At 31.6% G+C, this 21,205-nt stretch overlaps 2 protein-coding genes across 7 annotated transcripts; one reads left to right on the top strand and one right to left on the bottom strand.

Moving 5' to 3' along the window:
• The first annotated feature begins 7,420 nt into the window (after positions 1–7,420).
• On the top strand, positions 7,421–8,098 carry LOC101511367 (putative pentatricopeptide repeat-containing protein At1g68930). The gene has a single exon (XM_073369488.1). It carries the CDS (start codon positions 7,421–7,423, stop codon positions 8,096–8,098), a length of 678 nt encoding a protein of 225 aa, XP_073225589.1.
• Positions 8,099–8,894: 796 nt separating this feature from the next.
• On the bottom strand, positions 8,895–18,791 carry LOC101500993 (pentatricopeptide repeat-containing protein At2g13600-like). Of its 6 annotated transcripts, none has more exons than XM_012717548.3 (5): positions 18,651–18,791; positions 15,272–18,114; positions 15,096–15,194; positions 14,437–14,508; positions 8,895–9,373 (listed from the first exon to the last, which is right to left on the bottom strand). In XM_012717548.3, the coding sequence occupies exon 2, from the start codon at positions 18,083–18,085 to the stop codon at positions 15,455–15,457; it is 2,631 nt and encodes an 876-aa protein (XP_012573002.1). In that variant the 5' UTR covers positions 18,086–18,114; positions 18,651–18,791; the 3' UTR covers positions 8,895–9,373; positions 14,437–14,508; positions 15,096–15,194; positions 15,272–15,454. The 6 variants fall into 6 exon arrangements, with proteins under 6 accessions (XP_012573002.1, XP_004506736.1, XP_012573004.1 ...); XM_004506679.4 differs by having other exon boundaries at positions 8,895–9,128; XM_012717550.3 differs by lacking the exon at positions 8,895–9,373 and adding an exon at positions 9,584–10,043.
• Positions 18,792–21,205: the final 2,414 nt, after the last annotated feature.

The following is a 21,205-nucleotide window of genomic DNA, read 5'->3' as shown; positions in this document are numbered from 1 at the left end:
TTCTAAGCGAATTTTATATGATGCAAAATTCTATTTTACGAATTTCAACATAATTCTTTTCCATTCTAACTCTCAAACCCTCTTTAATCATCATCATGAAAATGAAGGAGATATTTCAAGGAACCCACGTCAACACATATCCACATCACAACAATCAAAGTCAATACATAAAACATACAAGTCACACCTCAAAAGCATTACAACATGCATTCCATGAAACAAAATTTAACGTAGAACATTCAACAAACATATTACATGCAAGGCTTAACAACTTAATATTTATGAATGAAAATAGACAAATATTTATTTAATCTCTTTCATATTCAATCTAAAACCCTAAACACACTCTATAGAAGATTTTAGTTGGGGTTCTATCTTACTTTAGAAACTTTTGAAGGAGATGAGAAATTCCTCATCATAGTAAACCCTAACCTTCTCTCCATCCAAAGTTCACTTCTTGCTACATTTTTTCATCCTTCAATTTCTTCTTTTATCTTTTTCTCATCACATATACAAAGGAAGGGGAAGAATTATGTTGTATTTCTTTCATTCTCATTATGCTTAGGTGAAGTATAAGGTTAATTAAAAGGGATGTTAATGAGTAAAGAGGAGAAAGGGATGATGATGTAGTTTATTTCAAGATCGAGAAAATAAATAAATAAAATGGTATCCTAAAATGGAATGTGGGAGTGGAGTGAGTGAGCATAAGTGTTAGTAATAGTGAGAAATGAAAACATTTAAGTAAGTGTGTTCCTTATTTCTTCTTTACTAACATAAGTTATGAAAAAACTATAAAAAACTAAACCATATCTATTTTAAAATCAATATATAGATTTACATTTATAACAAAATTTATTATTTGATTTAAAACCGGTTATAAAATCAATTGTAAAATTAGTTATGGGTAAATAACATGTTTTTAATTAAGCAACCAGTTTCGAAAAATTCAATTTTAAAATTGATTTCTATATTTTTTTTCGATCTTTTCTTAAAATCTTCTGATAAAAATTTTTCAATTTTTTCGATAAAAAATGATTTATAATTTTTTTAATTCGAGAAAAAAATCGATTTTTTCGATAAATTTTTTTAAAATTTTTCTCACCAAATTTTTTGAGAAGAAGTTCAATTTAAAATTTTTCTGATAAAAAATTTTTTTTAATTTTTTTTTGATACTTTTTTGAAAAAAAATAAATTTAAAAAAGAATCTCAAAATCAGAATCAGAATCGTTTTAGAGTTTTAGGGATTTAGAATTTTTAGGAGTTAAGTGGATAAAAATCATATTCAAATATAAAACATAAATGGTTATCCAACCGGTTCATAGATAAACCGGATTATAACCATATGATTCTAATCGGATATTTAAAATAGATTTGAATCCGATTTTAGATTTAGGCCTCATCCGGATTTTTTGCACAACCCTAGTTCTAACTCTCTTAATTCTTCAATAACCAACCTAAACTAAATCAATCATAATTAAGATTTGCATTACAATAGTTAATAAATAACTCTACTCTTAAATTATATATGGTTACATAAAATATTTTGGGCATAGTATTTGTACTAACTTTTGAAATAAATAAAAAATAAGAATGGGGATAATAATAAAATGTTGAAAAATAGAAAAATTGATAGAAATTTTGTTTGTTTTGTATTATATCAAGAGAACTCAAATTCTTTACTTGGGTTTGAAGTATAAGACAACCTCCAAATTTAGTCTTAATCTATTGTTAAGCGACTTATATTATTTATGCATTAAAACTCAATAGTCATGTACATTATCAATTACCATAGTTTTAGAATTTTGTCATCCATGAATTATAAGTTCTAAATTTGTGAGAAAGAATCACAGGGGCGGAGCTTCATAGGGACAAGGAGTCGCGGCCACCCCAAGAAAAAAAATATAAAAACTTTGTTTATAGATAAAATGACTAAACTGCCCTTATTAAAATTAAACAATTACAAGAATTCCTAAACCTAATTCGGTTTTCTCTTTCTTCCTCTCTCTAATCTCTCCCTTTTGCTTACAAGTTACAGCCTTCCTCTCTCCCTCTTCCATAATCAAATTCACGAATCAATCACGACAAACGCGCGACCGCCTCTGCTCCTCTGCCAAATCACGAATCACTCCTCTGCTTGCTGCGAGACTGCGGCCGCCGTTGCCTGACTGCCTCTGTGGCCGTTCGTCGCTCTCGCCTCTCTGTTCGCCGCAACCTTTCCTCATCTGTCTCCAGATCGCGTTGCTGCTTTCTTCAAAAGGTTTGAAGTTCTACTTTGTTATTGCTGATTTTTGGTAGGTTTGATTTTTGTTAGCATGAAATTTAAAGCTTATATTGTTAGTGTTGAGTTTGGAGCATTGATTTGGAATTTTGATTTGGAGTTTCAATTAGACGTTAGTGCTGATTTTTCTTTAGAGTTTTTGTGTTGCACATAAGGTGTTTGATTTTATGTTAATATAAAGTGTTTGAGTTTTTTTTGTTTCACATAAGGTGTTTGATTTTATGTCCATATAAAATGTTTGAGCTTTTTATGTTTCTTAAATTGATTGATTTAGATAAGTTTGTGATAATGAAGAAGAGTAAAAGAATCGATTCTTTTTTCTGAGTCTATTATTGATGATTTCCAACAACCTTCACATCATTATTATTAGCATAAAAAATCCTTTAGTCAAAGTACTTTTGATATATCTTAAAATCCTCTTTGCTCCTTGCAAATGACTATCACATGCCTCTTCTAATTTGCTAAGCAATCCAATTCCATATATTATATATGGTCTAGTTGTAGTCAAATATCTTAGGCTTTCGAGAGAAATTTTTATATAGGATTGAGTCTACCATTTTAGCATCACTTTCTCTTGTCAGCTTCCACTTTTCTTCAACTGGCGTGGAAACAGGTTTTGAATTCTGCATCTTCAGAATGTCAGTTGTACACTTCTTTTGAGAAATAAAAATTCTATCGTTCCATTGAGTGATCTCAATGCCAAGAAAATATGACATTAGGCCTAAATCTGTCATTTCAAAATCTGTCATTTAGTCAATTCTTTATTTTGGAATCAAATTTGAACAGTTCTTCTAGATTGATTATGTTATTCATATTGAGTTTGTTAATTCTTCATATTGATATTGTTCATATTTTGTAGTAGATAAATCTTGATCAAATTGTCTTATAAATAACTTGTGATAAATCATGATCAAATCTTGATCATATCTTCTTTTCAACTTGGTCAAAGATTGTCTTCAATATAAATCAGAATCAAATCTTATTTTATATTTTCTTCAAAAACATGAATCTTCTTTTATAATCATTCTTGGCCTATGTCAGTTCAGAGTGCTTTGATTCTACAACCACTATGTTTCTCTACAAATGCCTTAAATGTCTTGAAGGCATCACAAGCTTCTTATTTCTGCTTCAAAAAGTGTATCTAAGTCTTTCTGCTAAAATCATTAGCAAAAGTAAATAAATATATTCAGCCACCAGATATTGGTATTTCAACTGAACACAAATTTGAATGAACTATCTCTAGTAGTTTCTTGCCCTCCAAGATCTTCTAGTTGAAAAATTCTTTATGCTTCTTTCCAATTTGACAAGTCTCACATATACATTTGGAATATTTACTATAGGCAAGCCATAAACATATTCTTTTCATGACAAGTAATTCAAGCCAGAAAAATGAAAGTGACCAAATCTCATATGACACAACCAATCATCATTTGGAATCATAGAACTCGAGCAAGTAAATATTTCATGTTGAATTTTCAAAGGGAATATACGGTTATGTACCATTCTCCATACACTCTCATCTTATTCTCAAGATTTGTAACACGAGAGAAATATTGTTCAACGGTTTCTAAACTAGACATTTCGTACCTTTTATATTCTCTTTGTAGAGATTGCAATTTTGATTTCTAGGCTTTCTCTACTCCTTTATGTGAGAGTTTCAATATGTCTCACGCTTCTTTAGCAGTTTTAGCATTTGCTATTTTCCATCAATTGAATACTCGACTCCTTGATGTATTTGTGTAAGTGTCAACTGGTCTCTTCGAGTGGTTTCATAGGCTCCTTGTTGTAATCCAAGAACCACAGCTCCAAACATTGTGAGTTTTTAAATGTGTTGTCATCAAGAGTTCCCAATTACTAAAATTTAAATTTGCATTGATATTGGATCAAACGATATTGTAATTTGTTGTCATATCTCTTTTTCAATAAATTCACAAATTTTAAATGGCGAAAACTCTTTGGTTCCTTACAAATTAAAAATATATATATTTTTTTTATATTTACACTAGCAGAATCTCAATTATACCATTTTGATATCAGTAAAACATGTAAAACAAACAATTTGAACCAGAGCCAAAACAGAGGAACTGGTTTCAAATTTACACAACTATTTCATTCATAGAATTCATACAACAAAGCATGTCCTTGACAATTAAGGCAACAAAGACAAAAAAAAACTTACTATTAAGCAAAAAGAACCAAACGGTGCTACGACAGTCAAGCGATGTCTCCTACGACAGTCAGACGATGTCTCTTATCCTTTATACTAGTTGTACTTAGTGTGTCACGTCCATATAAACTACCAATAACATGTTTTCTAATAATTAAGAATGAGACAACTTGTGTCTGTCAATATTTCTAGAAAATTTTTTATTTATTTTTTTGAATAATATTGTACGTTTGTTTGAACTTAAATAAAAATAATATTTAGTTTAAAAATTTAGAGATTATTTCATAAAAATTTATTTAAAAATAATTTTTTGATTTTTGTTTATTTATTATCATAAAAATGATTTTTTAATCTATTTACATACAATTTTATAAAAATTATTTTTTAAACTACAAAATTATCATAAAAATATGATTTTTTTAATTATTATTTCTTAAACATATTTTAAAATTGATTAATGTATTTTAAGTACTCAAACTGCTATTTTTAACTTTTCATTTTTAATAAAAAGATAATTTATTTAATAAAATAATGTTTCAAAAATCTAAAACAATACCGTTTAAATAATAAATAATTTTTAATTTAAAATAATAGATTTTTTTATAAAAAAATCTAAAACAAAGGCACCTTAAAATATATTTGAGTGTAAAATACATCATAACAGGGAACATTATATGTTAAGCATTAAAAGTATTACATTTATAGAGGCAATGTTCACAATTTTACCTTCGAGGTTCTATTTATTTATAATTTGATAATTGATTTTAGTTTTTTTTCTCAATCATTGATTATTAGTTAAAACATAAGTCTAAATAAATTTAGTTTATCTTTTAATAAATTACAATATAATTATCAAAAAATTGACATTTTCTTAAACTCTATTTATCATTAAAAAATTACATTAAAGAGACCTGATATTATATTTTAGTGTAAAATATATCATAAAAGCGACCATTATATATTAGGCGTTAAAAATATTACATTTATAGAGACAAATTTGCAAAATTATATAGACCAATTTGAAAATTAATAATCATTTTACAAAATTATAGGGACTAACATGCAAATTTTAAAACATAAAAAAAATTAATTTTGTGATTTTTTATAAATATAAAGACTATTTTAAGATTTATATTTTATAAAGTAAATAAAAAAAAAATTAATTCTTAATTTTCTCAAGTAATATTTAAAATTATTTGTAAAAAAAAGTGATATTTAAAATTACCTTAATTTAATTTTCACAACATTCCTTATAAAATCTCTTTATTTTAATTTTTATTTAAATTTATTATCTAAGTAAAGTTATTAATTTTTAAGAATTTGATTTAATCTAAAAAATCACATTCTCTTGTAAAACTTTCTCATCTATGCACACATGATGTTGGTTTTTGGTTTTATTATATAGAAACGTATTAATTGATTGACATTTGTCACTGAGACTAATTTTATTTATTTTTGTTTAAGGTAGTTAGCAGGAAACCCTTCTTTTCTCTCTAAATCCATCTAAAGTCTAAAGAGATTATAGACATTCCCTGTGAAGATTCTTCCACTTGATGTGATAGCACATAACTCTAGGGTTTAAGAGTTAGTTAAGATAATGGTCAAGCTAATAATAACTCTAGGGTTTAAGAGTGAGTTAACACAATGGCTATGTTAATAATTGCTCTTCAAAAGTAAATTATTATTTTTTTTTTTTTAAAATATAGTAAATTTTTCGAATTTAAATTTAAAACAAAATATTTAATATTTAAACTTAAGGACTTAAAAGTAGAATTTTTTATCAACATAATATATAAATTTTTGAATTATTAAAAACACCAATTTTAAAGTAAAATTTTTACATTTAAGTTACTAATATGTGTTCAAACTTTTTGTTTAAAATAATTTTTTTTTAAATGGACAAAGTATTAATTAATTGTTATGTTAGTATTTTTCTTCTCTCTTAAATTTGAATGCAAAATTTTTAATTCTTCAATCTCTTAATCCAAACTGGTTCAATCTCTTAATAAATGTAGATGTTTAATATTCTATTTCGTATATTTTTATAATATATGGAAGATAAAAAGGCAGTTTTGATCGCTGGAATATAAATGCTTTTTAGATTATAGTTTCATCAATTTTTTATATTCTTTCTCTAATTTAATATTTCCTCAATTTTAGTTTTTCATCTGAAATAAGTGACGTGACAACTAGAGAGGCATTTGACAACAGTAACACAACCTCCCGCTTTAGATTTTGTGAGTTAGACAAACCGATCATCAATAAACATAATTGGAGCAATCAAAAAAATTGTTTACAATTAAACAAATACTACAGTTAGGAACGAGAATTTGTCAGAATCGATTAACATGAATCTACCTTCTAATTTAATCTAGTTCATGTCAGACCAAAATTTTTTTAAGACAAATTCAAAATTTTAGAAAAATTTATTTAATTAAAAATATTAAATTACATATTGCATAAAAAATCTTTTAGTTTATTAGAACAATTTATTTAATTTAATATAAATAATATCTTTTTTTCATTATTTATAATTATTATACTAAATTTTAATTCTTTTTTAGATATTATACTTTTAATAATTTAAATATATTAATTTTTTTTGGACGAATTGAAATAGAATATCATATAAAATTAAAAAATTTTAAATATCAGATTAAGTATTAAAATATAATTTAATATTAATTTATTTGTCCAAAAAATTTAAAATAAAATAGAATTTTAATAAGACTAACAAATCATAGCAAATTCAAAGATGACACGCCTTGAATTTTTTTTTGACAAAGGCACGTGTCTAGTTTTTGCTGGCCGAGACTATTCCCAGCCCTTACTACAATTTGGCTTTGAAATTTTACATAAATGTTTTCTTACATGCAAATATTTAAGAAATGTGTTGTGACATGCAAAAATCTCATAAAGCATTATACATAAATGATAAATGTCTTCTTACATGCAAATTTCTCATAAATTTTACGATGCTTTCAAGCATTGTGGATTCTCTCTCAAATCCCCACACATTGCTCGCAAACTTCATGTTCAACTTTATTCTCTCCGGTTTAGACACTTCCTTTTTCTTACTCAACAATCTTCTCCACATGTACTCCAATTGTGCCTTATTACGCAATGCTTTTCAAGTTTTTCATGAGACCAATCATCGTAACATATTCACTTGGAACACAATGATACATGCTTTAGTTGATTCTGGTCGAATGAGTCAAGCAGAGAAACTGTTTGATGAAATGCCTGTCAGAGTTAGAGATTCTGTTTCTTGGACTAGTATGATATCTGGTTATGTTCAAAATGGCATTTATGCTCGTAGCGTTCAAACTTTTAGTTTAATGCTTCGCGAATCGAATGATCGAGGTGAGAATTATGACCCGTTTTCGTTTACTAGTGTAATGAAAGCTTGTGGCTCTCTTGGGTATACTCGGTTGGGTGTTCAGTTACATGCCTTGGTTGTTAAGTTAGGTTTTGGAATGCAAACTTGTATACAGATTTCGCTTGTTGGTATGTATGTTAAGTGTGGAGATATCGGTTTGGCCAAGAGTGTTTTCTTTGAAATTGAAAGACCAAGTTTGTTTTGTTGGAATAATATGATTTATGGTTATTCACAAACGTATGGACCTTATAAAGCTTTTCAGATATATAGCTGAATACCTGAACGTGACGAGGTTTCTTGGAACACGATGATCTCAATTTTCTCTCAACATGGTTTTGTGGTTTAATGTCTTGCCATGTTTGTACAGATGTGTAATCAGGGTTTTAGTCCGAATTTCATGACTTATGGCAGTGGGCTCAGTGCATGTGCCGAAATTTCTGATATGGAATGGGGAGCCCATTTACATGCTCGGATTATTCGGACAGAACATGGCTTGGATTTGGTTTTGGGAAATGGTCTTATAGATATGTATGCCAAATGTGGATGCTTAGGATTGGCGAAGCGTGTGTTTAACAGTTTAAGGGAACACTATCACGTTTCGTGGAATAGTTTGATTGCTGGGGTGGCAAATTTTGGCCTTGATGAAGATGCTTCGATATTGTTTAACTAAATGAGATAGAGTTCTGCGGTGTTGGATGAATTTATTCTTCCCACCGTTCTTGGTGTTTGTTCAGGTCAAAATTATGTTGCTACTAGGGAACTACTTCATGGATATACAATCAAAAGTGGGATGGATTCCTCTGTTCCTGTAGGGAATTAAATCATTACAATGTATGCAAAGTGTGGAGATACCGACAAAGCTAACCATGTGTTTAGGTCAATGCCACTAAGGGTAAAATATCATGGCGAGCAGTCATCAGAAGTGACTGGTTGAAAAGAGGCGTTGTTCATATTAATCGATTGACGAGGAGATGTGCCATCTTTTTGTTGGGGAACAGTACCAATAGAATGTATGGTGATGTATCTACGCTTTATCCATTAATTTAGTATATGAAAATCCACTTGTAACATTGAAAAGAAAGAATGCTCCCAAGTTGAGATTAGGTTTCCTTGGTTACAAAAAGTGTAGGTGAAAAGTGCCACTTACATAATATCAATATTGTTTTGAACATTATACAAAGGATTGCGAAACTTGAATGTTCAATATTTGGTGGAAGTACACAAATATTATAACAAAAATAGGATTCACCTAAGAAAAATCAATGCATTTGAATCTCCACGATACATGACTAACACCATCCAATCTGCATAATTTTACAATAAATTCATTAAAACCTTCGCCAAGTTATAAGAAATATGGAACACCTAGCATTGGCCCTCTCATCTGATTGTTAGTGAAAACCATGGGAACGTGTAACCACAATCAAACCCATCAACATCCATGTATAAAATATCGTGTATATTATTTATGAGTACTTCCATCACACCACCAATAAATGTTGCAACACTCAATCATGCATATGTTACAATGCAGTCATTTTCATTAGGCCTGTCAGTGAATTATGTGATTAGTTCATTAACCCACAGGTGGCAGTTGAACTTAAAAACACAATCTTAAACCATTTTCAAACTGACCAGCATGGCTGTTTAAAATTCAAAATTCAAATTCAAACCTTATTATACAGTTTTCAACAAATCTTATCCTCCTACCAGAGTAATCCATGTATAAAATATTTCCATTTGTCCCCCTTGCACCTCATTGACCCAAATAATAAAATGTACAATAAATAATACATAACAAGAACTTCTGGTGCATCCATCTTATGCAAAATTTAGTAAATTATATAATATAATCAATTCCTACAGGTATAAAATAGTATTAGACAATATAACTTTCTGGCTTCATTAAAATAACCTCCATAACTACAGATTATTACATACGACAGGACATTATGGCATTATCTAATTCATGTAGATGACCCAACCTTAGCATGAAATGACTTCATTGTTTTTGTAACTATAAAAGACCATATGGACTCGATCTATAAAATATATTCATTAGATTGCAAAAAAATCACCGGACCAGAAACCTGCCAAGCGTTTGTCTTGTCACTTTCTTCCAAATTGTGGAAATATCTCACAAATCTATATTGAACCTTAGAACATTTTAGTGTATTTTAGCTGATCTCTTAGAGCATCCCAAATGGGGAATGCTTTACCTATTAAGGAGTAAAACGTGTAAGCTACCCCCAATGGCGAGTGAACAAAGAGAGTACCTATTGAGGAAAGAGGCTTCTACAAAAAATATATATAACATACTTTGTGGAGCATATTTGGGAACTTTTAGAACATGATAATCACTAAAGTTAACTATTTTTTTAATTGTATAATTTTATCTATTTGTCGTAGTTGTAAATATATAATATAATTGATGAAAATTAGCAATATAATTCATAAAATATAATATCAAATTGGTACCATCCTTTGTGAGTTCCCTGAAATTAAGAGATCAACATCAATTCCATGATTATTATCTTCATTCAGATTAACCATCTCTCTTGTTTTCCTTTTGAAACCCTCACTTCCTGGTTCATGTCAGCGGCTTTTTTGACATCACTGCCCCCATCCTCGTCCTTGCTTTACGCTCCCAAATGTGCTATTTCACAACTATTTTACCATCGACAATCATGCAACAACTATTTAAGAAGCTTTCCAGCAAATGAACAAACCAACGACAACCTTCCAAGTGCACTCATGTGTATTTCCTTTTATCTTTCCTCGGCACCATTGTTTGTTTAGATCTTCTATTGTCTAAGACTTAAAAAATGGGAAACCAAACCATCATCTTTGGCAACCTTTGGTCATCCAAGATACAATGCCACTAGTGTCAACACAACACTAAAGCCTGTAAAGATGTCTTTCTATTTAACATTGAGTAAGGGCGTGTATAGCCACCAACCACTGGCATCTCACCTCATTGTCCTCTCTGCATATCGACCCCACCCCCTTCCAACAAATTTTGCTTAATTCTGGATGTTAGTATCCACCATTAAGCCAGCCAGCATTCACCTTCCAAGCTGCATCTATAATGCCTCTAATGCCAGTGATTTCTTCAACACCTTTGTCCTAAATGTGATCTAATGTCACTTATGTCCCAAATAGAATATGCCCATACTGACCTTTGTCCTAGACCTGGTGTGAGTGTGACCCCTTCCCTTTATTCCAGATGTAGTTTAGCACCACTGATCTACAATCGCCATACATTCATCCTGATCTCCATCCTCAAACCAACTAGTGCCAGTCATATTCTCTTTCCATCCCCATTCTTGGCTTTTTCATACCAGTAAGTCATCAATTATCAAAACTTTTGGAGACCAAAATCACCTATTTAACAAACTACAGATACAACTAACCCAATTTATTTTCATCTACTTCGTTTCAACAAGTGGAAACACAGGTTTGAACTTCGAAAGTTGAAGGAATGGGAGCGATTTAGCAAATTGGCAAGTGAAACATTAATTTTACAATAAATTCATTAAAACCTTCGATACATGACTAACACCAATAAATGTTGCAACACTCAAACATGCATATGTTACAATGCAGTCATTTTCATTAGGCCTGTCAGTGAATTATGTGATTTACCACCTTAAGATCATATCAAATAAATAGTGGGTATGCTGGATTTAAAGACAAAATTCAATTGACAAATCCAGATAATTGTGACCTTCATGGCTTGTAGCAGCCGTAGGCTTAACTATCACTAACACCAAAACTTGCAAATGAGTTCAAAAATACATGCTTCTGTAACTAAGGAAGTGTATTTTCTGACCCCTTCCTATTTTATAAAGTGGCTTCATTTAATTATTGACTTGGACCAACATACAGCCAAATTCAAACAGCAGTTGTGCGACTTGACAAAGGTAGCTATAGGTTAAAACTGCAACTTGGAAGTATTTATAGAGTTTGATACCAAAAATGCAAACCAAATTAAAATAATGTAACAGTAAAGCACTACTTATTGTGCAAACCAAAATAAAGGGAATGTCTTTTCATAGTCATAAATTTGTGTATTAAATGAATCACAGGTCGGTGTATGGCATCACAATTATTCAGTCTCACAAGAAAAATATATGTTCATACTCCCTCCATATATCTTTCAATTATTAACACATTGGGGATGTGACCTCTGGCTCAATTTCTGCAGCAAAATCTCCAAAATCTGGACTACATTAGCTGCCCACTATTTTCATTATGTTTTTAGGTCAGATGAATTCCTTATTGAACTTTGGTCTATCCTACCGGCTGCCTCAAACATTGTCACAGACTCACAATACCCCATTTCTGTCAATGCTTTGAGAAGGCTGCAACCCTATCTTGACCAGCCTTTCCAAGCTCTCTGTTGACTAACCTTGTTGGTGTTGTACCATTCAATTGCCCAAAATCCTACTAAAACAACCATATCTGTTCCACTTATCTCAGACTATTATCTTGTGAAATAGATCCTGTCATCAGAATTAGGAAGTTTTGATCACTGAGAAACCAGAAGCTCATAGCTGAAAACCTTCCCATGCAACGCCAGTGGCAAATCGTGCAACTTTCCAGTCTGAGCGAGCCATTTCTGCCCTACTATAGTTTCTAGTGTCCTAAAGACCTTTTTCAACATTTTTTGGCCTCTAGTTCATATCTGAGCATGCTTATAGATTATATGGAAGGAAAATAATGATTTGACATTCAATAGTGGTATTTGGTTGAAATCTCTTTTCCACAAGATCAATTTCCCAAAGTCACTTCCTAGTCTAGCTGTTTGTTCTTTCAGTTCTCTTTCCTTGGCAGTCGGCCCTATATCATTCAAGCCAACCTATCCTTCATCTGTGAGCCATTTTAACCATTTTCATGCAGTGTTTCTACACATCTGTGAAACTTAATGAAGTTACAATTTGTGGAGCTTGTTAATTCACCAATTTTCCTGTTAAGTTTGATGCTTCTTATGTTAAGTTGTTTATATATAATAATAAGCGCGACTTACTTCAGCCTGAGGGAATACACTGATAAATACAAAAGTTTTTAGTTTGTGTTTTGTAGTGCAACCAAAATAAAGAGTTAAGGACTGTTTGATGCACATTGAGATACAGTACATGCAAAACATTTCAGTACAAGTAGCGGAGTTACAGTAAAAGTTTTTCATTCTGTCAACTCTTTGGTCATTGATGCACAGAAGAAGTTTCAGGGAGAAAAGGAGGAAGAAAGGACAAGGAAGAAGGGTTAACAAAGAGTAGGATCAGGAAAGAGTTATTAAAAAGTAGAAAAAATTGGATACTTTTTTACTTTGAATCATGTTTATGTGAGGAAAAAAACGTAGTTCCATATGTTACAACTATTTTATGATTTTTAATCTAAAAGAAATGATTTTCACCTCATGCAGTCCAATCCTTCATTTTGTTTGGAAAATCAAATACACTAGGTCTGTAAAGTCATAGTTAGCATAAAAAATAGTATGTTTTATATGTATTATAATTTATATCACAATTTGGTTTCGATTGACAAATGTTAGTATATTAGTATGTAAGTATTTATCCTTCACTAGTTAACTCCTCTAACTCCTTCAATCATAGGCTCACAATTAATCATAGCCTCATTAGTGTATGAAATATATATGTTCATGCATTCCCTCTACATCTCATTTCTTTCCTTTTCCATCTAATCGCATAAATTTCAACATCTACATGAAAATGTGTAACTTCCTATGTAAACTTATTGATATTTAATATGGTTTCTTCGTAAATAGTTTTAGGATTTCAGTTTGTTCAAAGATTAAAGCCATGTTTAACTTTCCTATTTAATCCATCCACACAAAAACCCATGTGCAAGCACAACCCCAAGGCCATGCAAGTTAAAAATAGCCACAACAAACTACAATCTGAATCAGGAGAAGTGTGAATCCTGTTAGAGAAACACTGTCCAGCCTCCACGTCATGACTATATTCATATTTTAGACTGATGTAAGCAAGGAGCAGCTTGAAGGAAAAACATAGTTACCATATTCCCCTCTTTTTTTCTTCCCTAATGATCTTTCTTTCACCATTCAATTACAAGAGAAAATCCTCTTAACATTAAAGCAATCATTTTGAATCAAGAAGAAATAATGGTAAGCATCCAAATTGCTGATGTCGCCAGTACTTGATAAGTATTGGTAACAGTCATTCAAAAGTACTTCCTGTGACACCCTATATGTGACTGAAATATTATACATACATCTGTGTTCCTAGTTCCAACGGTATTGGACTCACCAACTATCCCCAAGAAGTCATTTTTTGCTGAATAGAACCTCCATCCAAATTTTATGAATAAAGGCATCTTACTTCCAACAACTATAGGAGTCAAGAGACATGTATTCTCCTCTGTCTCTTGATGTTTTTAATGTTTAAGGCCATACAAGAAAGAAATACTATTGGATGCTATAAAGAAAGGCGGCATGAATGAAAAAGTTCTTCTCATATGTGATATGAGAAAATCAAAGGCACCACATACATCATGAGAACAAATGATGCAACAATCAAGATGGTCCTGAAAATATACTTAAAATGAATAAAAAAGCTTTGGGTTACTCACCATATTTTCATTGAAACTAAGAATAGAAGCTACATTTCCACAACGGTAACAGTAATTAGGTGCAGACCATACCTGCAAATTTCAAAAGAATTACTTTTCTACTTCAATATTTTCAAATGAAATTAATAATTTCATAAAATTAAAGGCAACAACAGCTACAATGCAAGTTATCCCACAAGGTGGAGTCAGCTAAATGGATTAAATAATGGGAAAAAGCTTATCTCAAATGATTTGGTCTGTAAATTGAGCAAGGGTGTATTGACCCTTGGATACTATTATGGGATAAGATTGAGGGATAGCGGCCACAACTCCGGCTTCTCCAAAATACTCGGCAAGTCAGAAGCTGTAGTGGCTTGATTCTTCCCTACAATGCTCCCCCAACTATCTCAATAACTGAAAATCTTATACTGCTGCTCCCAATAAGTGCAGTGTGCAAGTTTGAACCCAGGACATTGCAGATGCCCGCCAACCACTAATCTCAAGCTTGCTTCTTGAAACACCGCTTGTTGGTTCTTGTTACCTCTATTAATTGGACTAATTTAGACTAGAGCTTATATAGGTCTTTTCACGTGACCGACCAAACCAACTCAAAAGACCAGTTTAATCAAAAAATGAAACATCAAAGTCTTCTTAAACTTTTAAGAGATTCAGATACTTACAGTCACAAGGCCTTCTTTATCGTGGAACATGTACTTAAGCCCTTCTTGTACAAGTTGATGTGCTCGACAAACAAGATCAAGGTTGTTTATGTGATTGAACTGCATGAAAAGAATGTGTCCATAAAATCCACACATAATGTTCATTCATTTCAATAAGCAACAATTCATTACATTACCTCAGTTGTAACCCGCGATAAATGTTATTACAACTTCCAAATCAAGCTGGAACAATCAAGCTTGAAAAAACTGAGCTACCATTCATGTGTTTGAGAACCCTCTGGATAGTCATAACCCTTGAATTTTTTTCCCAACATCTTGATTGCAAAAGCAATGGATATTGATTGAATGCACACCACATATTACCAATAGTCCTTACAAGAGCAAACCCCATCCTTAAAATGATGAAATCTATATCCATCTCTCATTATAAGTTCCCTTGAGGTGACTAAAGAAAACAGCTTTATTACCAAGTGACAATCATCGCATACGCGGAGATTCTTCATTACATGTATTGGCATCCAAGGTGGCAGATTAAGCAACCCAAAAGCAAAGGCCAGCTTTTCACTGTGGTATTTCTGATTCCTATGAACAGAAGAGTCTACACTAATATATTTTCCTGTATCTTCTATCTTCTTCATCATCTCCTCAAGTTTTATATAAACTTCTTTTATCTGTGGATGATCAGTATCATCTACAGTGAAAACATGTACTCTATTATCAACCTCTATCCAACTACAACCTGGACTCTTTCGAATTCCTTTCGCTTTCATAAGTTTTCTCATATCAGCAACATTTTCTAACTCACCAGTTTCACCATATATATTTGCTAAAAGGACATAGCCTCCAGAATCTTCAACATCTAATTCCATCAACTTCTTTGCAGCAGTTTCTGCTAGTCTCAGATCACGATGGATTCGGCATGCACCTAGCAGAGAACCCCAAACGATCGCATTTGGTTTAAAAGGCATTCCTTCTATCAAATTCTTGGCTTGTTCTAGTAACCCTGCTCGTCCGAGCAGATCTACCATACAAGCGAAGTGTTCATTTGTTGGAGAAATGCCGAAAACTTGAGTCATGGAATCAAAGTAATGTTTCCCTTCGACGACAAGCCCCATGTGGCTGCACCCAGATAAAACAGAAACATAGCTTATATGATCAGGTTTACACTTCGTCCTCAACATATCCTCGAAAGTTTCAATTACTTTCCTACCTAAACCATTTTGAGCAAATGCTGCAAGCATAGCATTCCAGGAAATCAAATCTTTGGCATCTATTGAGCCGAAAGCATTCTTTGCTTCTTTGATTAGTCCACATCTTGAATACATAGTAACGATACTGTTTGCAACTGAAACATTCGAACTGAGTCCAAACTTTGTAGCATGAGATACAACCTGCGTCCCAAGTTTAACTATAGCCAAGTCAGCGCAGGCCCGAATTGAAGTTGTGAAAGTGATCCAATCCGGTTGGACTCCATAGTTCCTCATGGAAACATACAGTTTGAGACCTTCTTCAGAGAAACCATTTTGAACATATGTGCTTAACATCGAGTTCCAAGTTACCGTGTTCCGCTCAGGCATCGTATCAAAATACTCTTGAGCTTTGTCAATGTCTCCACTCCGAGAGAATGCAGTGATCATGGCGGTCCATGATATGGTATTTCTTAGTGGCATTGACCTAAACACAAGGTTAGCTTTGTCGGTATCTCCACACTTTGCATACATTGTAATGATTGCATTCCCTACAGGAACAGAGGAATCCATCCCACTTTTGATTGTATATCCATGAAGTAGTTCCCCAGTAGCAGCATAATTTTGACCTGAACAAACACCAAGAACGGTGGGAAGAATAAATTCATCCAACACCGTAGAACTCTGTCTCATTTGGTTAAACAATATCAAAGCATCTTCATCAAGGCCAAAATTTGCCACCCCAGCGATCAAACTATTCCACGAAACGTGATCGTGTTCCCTTAAACTGTTAAACACACGCTTCGCCAATCCTAAGCATCCACATTTGGCATACATATCTATAAGACCATTTCCCAAAACCAAATCCAAGCCATGTTCTGTCCGAATAATCCGAGCATGTAAATGGGCACCCCATTCCAGATCAGAAATTCCGGCACATGCACTGAGCACACTGCCATAAGTCATGAAATTCGGACTAAAACCCTGATTACACATCTCGACAAACATGGCAAGACATTGAACCCCAAAACCATGTTGAGAGAAAATTGAGATCATTGTGTTCCAAGAAACCTCGTCACGTTCAGGCATTCGGCTAAATATCTGAAAAGCTTTATAAGGTCCATACGTTTGTGAATAACCATAAATCATACTATTCCAACAAAACAAACTTGGTCTTTCAATTTCAAAGAAAACACTCTTGGCCAAACCGATATCTCCACACTTAACATACATACCAACAAGCGAATTTTGTATACAAGTTTGCATTCCAAAACCTAACTTAACAACCAAGGCATGTAACTGAACACCCAACCGAGTATACCCAAGAGAGCCACAAGCTTTCATTACACTAGTAAACGAAAACGGGTCATAATTCTCACCTCGATCATTCGATTCGCGAAGCATTAAACTAAAAGTTTCAACGCTACGAGCATAAATGCCATTTTGAACATAACCAGATAACATAGTAGTCCAAGAAACAGAATCTCTAACTCTGACAGGCATTTCATCAAACAGTTTCTCTGCTTGACTCATTCGACCAGAATCAACTAAAGCATGTATCATTGTATTCCAAGTGAATATGTTACGATGATTGGTCTCTTGAAAAACTTGAAAAGCATCGTGTAATAAGGCACAGTTGGAGTACATGTGGAGAAGATTGTTGAGTAAGAAAAGGGAAGTGTCTAAACCGGAGAGAATAAGTTGAGCATGAAGTTTGCGAGCAATGTGTGGAGATTTGAGAGAGAAGCCACAATGCTTGAAAGCATCGTAAAATTTCTGAGAAATTTGCATGTAAGAAGACATTTATGCAGTGGCAGAGCTTGATTGAAGAGCTTGGGGTGGCCGACATAAAAATATAATATATAAATTAAATATATAAATAACATTATATAGCAAAAAATTAAGTTGTAATAAACACAAAGTGAAGTATCAAATAATTTAACTACATGACTTAAAAATACCTTAAAGTTATGTTATACGTTCTTTAATTAACTTGAAATCATCAATAATAGACTCAAAAAAAAGAATCAATTTTTTTACTCTTCTTCATTCTCACAAACTTATCTAAATCAATCAATTTAAGAAACATAAAAAACTCAAACATTTTATATGGACATAAAATCAAACATCCTATGTGCGAAAAAATACTCAAACACTTTATATTAACATAAAATCAAACACCTTATGTGCAACACAAAAACTCTAAAGAAAAATCAGCACTAACTTCTAATTGAAACTCCAAATCAAAATTCCAAACTCCAAATCAAAGCTCCAAACTCAACACTAACAATATAAGCTTTAAATTTCATGCTAACAAAAATCAGCACTAACTAACAAAAATCAGCAATAATAAAATAGAAATTCGAACCTTTTGAACAAAGCAGCAACGCGGTCTGGAGACAGATGAGGAGAGGTTGCGGCGAACAGAGAGGCGAGAGCGACGAACGGCCACGGAGGCAGTCAGGCAGCGGCGGCCGCAGGCCCGCAGCGAGCAGAGGAGTGATCCGTGATTCGTGACTTGGCAGACGAGCAGAGGCGGTTGCGCATTTGTCGTGATTGATTCGTGAATCTGATTATGGAAGAGGGAGAGAGGAAGGCTGTAACTTGTAAGCAAAAGGGAGAGATCAGAGATGGATAGAGGAACTGAGGAAGGCTGGATGGAAGAGAGAGGAAGAAAGAGAAAACTGAATTAGATTTAGGTATTGTTGTAATTGTTTAGTTTTAATAAGGGCAGTTTAGTCATTTTACCTATAAAAAAATTTATTTATTTTTTTCTTGGGGTGGTTGCGGCTCCGTCCCTATGAAGCTCCGCCCCTGGATAGTCATATTGGTGCAACGACATATCAACAACAATATATGTATATCTTTTATTATTAAACAAATACTCATTCTATTTGTATCATATTTTTAATTTATCATATTTATGACATCACTTTTTTAACTCTTTCTCTTTTAAAGTATATACACTCATATGAAGTGTTTACCAAATATTTTCCATGGATTATTTGGTTGACAGGGTACATACCAGCATGAGCCATCACGAAGATAAGTTATTTTTGTCACTTTCTGAACGTTAATCTTATATATTTGTTCATTTAGGCCATAATAAAATATTGTGACACAAATTTCTATATAAATAAAGACATTTTGAGAAAGAAAAGGAGACACTACTTTGGATGATTAATGTTCTAAAATGTTGCAAAAATTATTTAGTTTATTTTTTAGTAGACAAGAGTGATTGAAGTAATTTTATTTTGTAAATTATCATTGATTAATATATTTTAAGTAAATCTATCACTCACTTCAAAATTTACAAAATATTACATAGAAGAGTCGTCAACATTTCCATTTACATCTAATTAACTAATAATCATATATTTGTGATACAAATCAAACTTAAGATTTAATGTGATACATATACTTAAAAAAAATTTCACAAGCTCGGTTATTATCATTTTCATCTTCCTCTTAATTATTTAAGTCGTTGCTACATCTCCGCCAAAAGTCTAACAAATTTTGTATAAAGTCACAAGCTACACATGAAATGTTATATCTAATTAAGATGATTGAATTGTGCTTGAACATTTAGTGTCTAAGTGTGGCATTTGAGTTTGATTGCTGATAGTTCCTCGTCCAATGATAATGGAATACATAAAATTTGCAAAAGAGACTAATATATGTGTTTGAACAACTTAATTGGTTTTGGGGATATTACATTCATATAATAAGTTGTTGTGACTACATATTTTAGATCTAATTGTGAATAAATATATTTAAAAGATGGATGATTCTCCTTTTGGAATTCATGTTGCAGTGAATTATGTTATGTCTTCCCCTCTTAAATAAAAAAAAGTTCAAAGCATTTGTAGAAAACGTGAACAATCAATACAATTTTTTAATTTGGTTGCACAGTTGGTGAATCTAGATAAAATTTGACTTATACATATCTAATGTTAAAGATTGATTTGAAACATCAAAAGACAGTTGAAGAAGTTGAATGAAGAAGAGTCTTTCTCTAGGTGAACTCATCACTAAATGAGGTCTAAAGCGAGTTTCAAAAACAAGGTTTTTTATAATTTAACAATAATAATATTTTGTTAAAATTACTAATATATTTTTAATTTAAATTTTATCTTTGATATTTTGATATGCAAAATAATTTACTAAATAATTGTAATCAATTCCATTTAATATTTATTTTTTAATTTTATAATAAAGCCAAATCATTTAATATTTGTTGAGACATTTTTTAATCTTAGACAACAATGAAAACAATTAATATCAAAACTTAAGACTAAGGAGACTATAAATCAAGAAAAATCAACCAATATATATTTCAAATAAAATAGAGTATAAAAAGGCTATGAAATTAGAAGGAAAAAAAAAAGCAATTAAATTCAACAACTGTAACAGAAGATAAGAAAATAAAGTTTGAATGACAAGAGAGTTTAAATAATATATTATGTTTATACAAAAGTAAAATGGATTAAACCAAATCAAACTCTAAAAAATGTAAATTGTAGTTTAAGCTCACGAAACAAAATAAATAAAAAATGATAAGAGAGAATCAAAATAATTAAAAGATAGGTTTGGAGTCCAAATTGATACATTAAAAAAAAAATCAAATAGGCTACATCTGAGGTTTTTTATCTTTAGAAAAAACAATAGTTGTTTGAACTAAAACTCTACTTTGGCTGTTTGACCATGGGCCAACCTTATTTCTCTACCTATTCAAATTAAGATTATACATAAATGAGTTCCATATTTAAAAAAACTTCAATGATAGTACTTATAATCACATCTCTAGCTCCTAATATATATTTTTGTATGGAATTCCTATAAAGATGGATGAATTGTACAACAATTGTAGAGATCGTTTAATCTAAACACAATTTTTGTATTTCTCTAAATCTAATGATCTTT

Source organism: Cicer arietinum, chromosome 6 (assembly GCF_000331145.2).
Source record: "Cicer arietinum cultivar CDC Frontier isolate Library 1 chromosome 6, Cicar.CDCFrontier_v2.0, whole genome shotgun sequence".
Lineage (NCBI taxonomy): Eukaryota > Viridiplantae > Streptophyta > Magnoliopsida > Fabales > Fabaceae > Cicer > Cicer arietinum.
The sequence above is the reverse complement of the archived record's forward strand: the minus strand, read 5'-3'. Positions and strand labels throughout refer to the sequence as shown.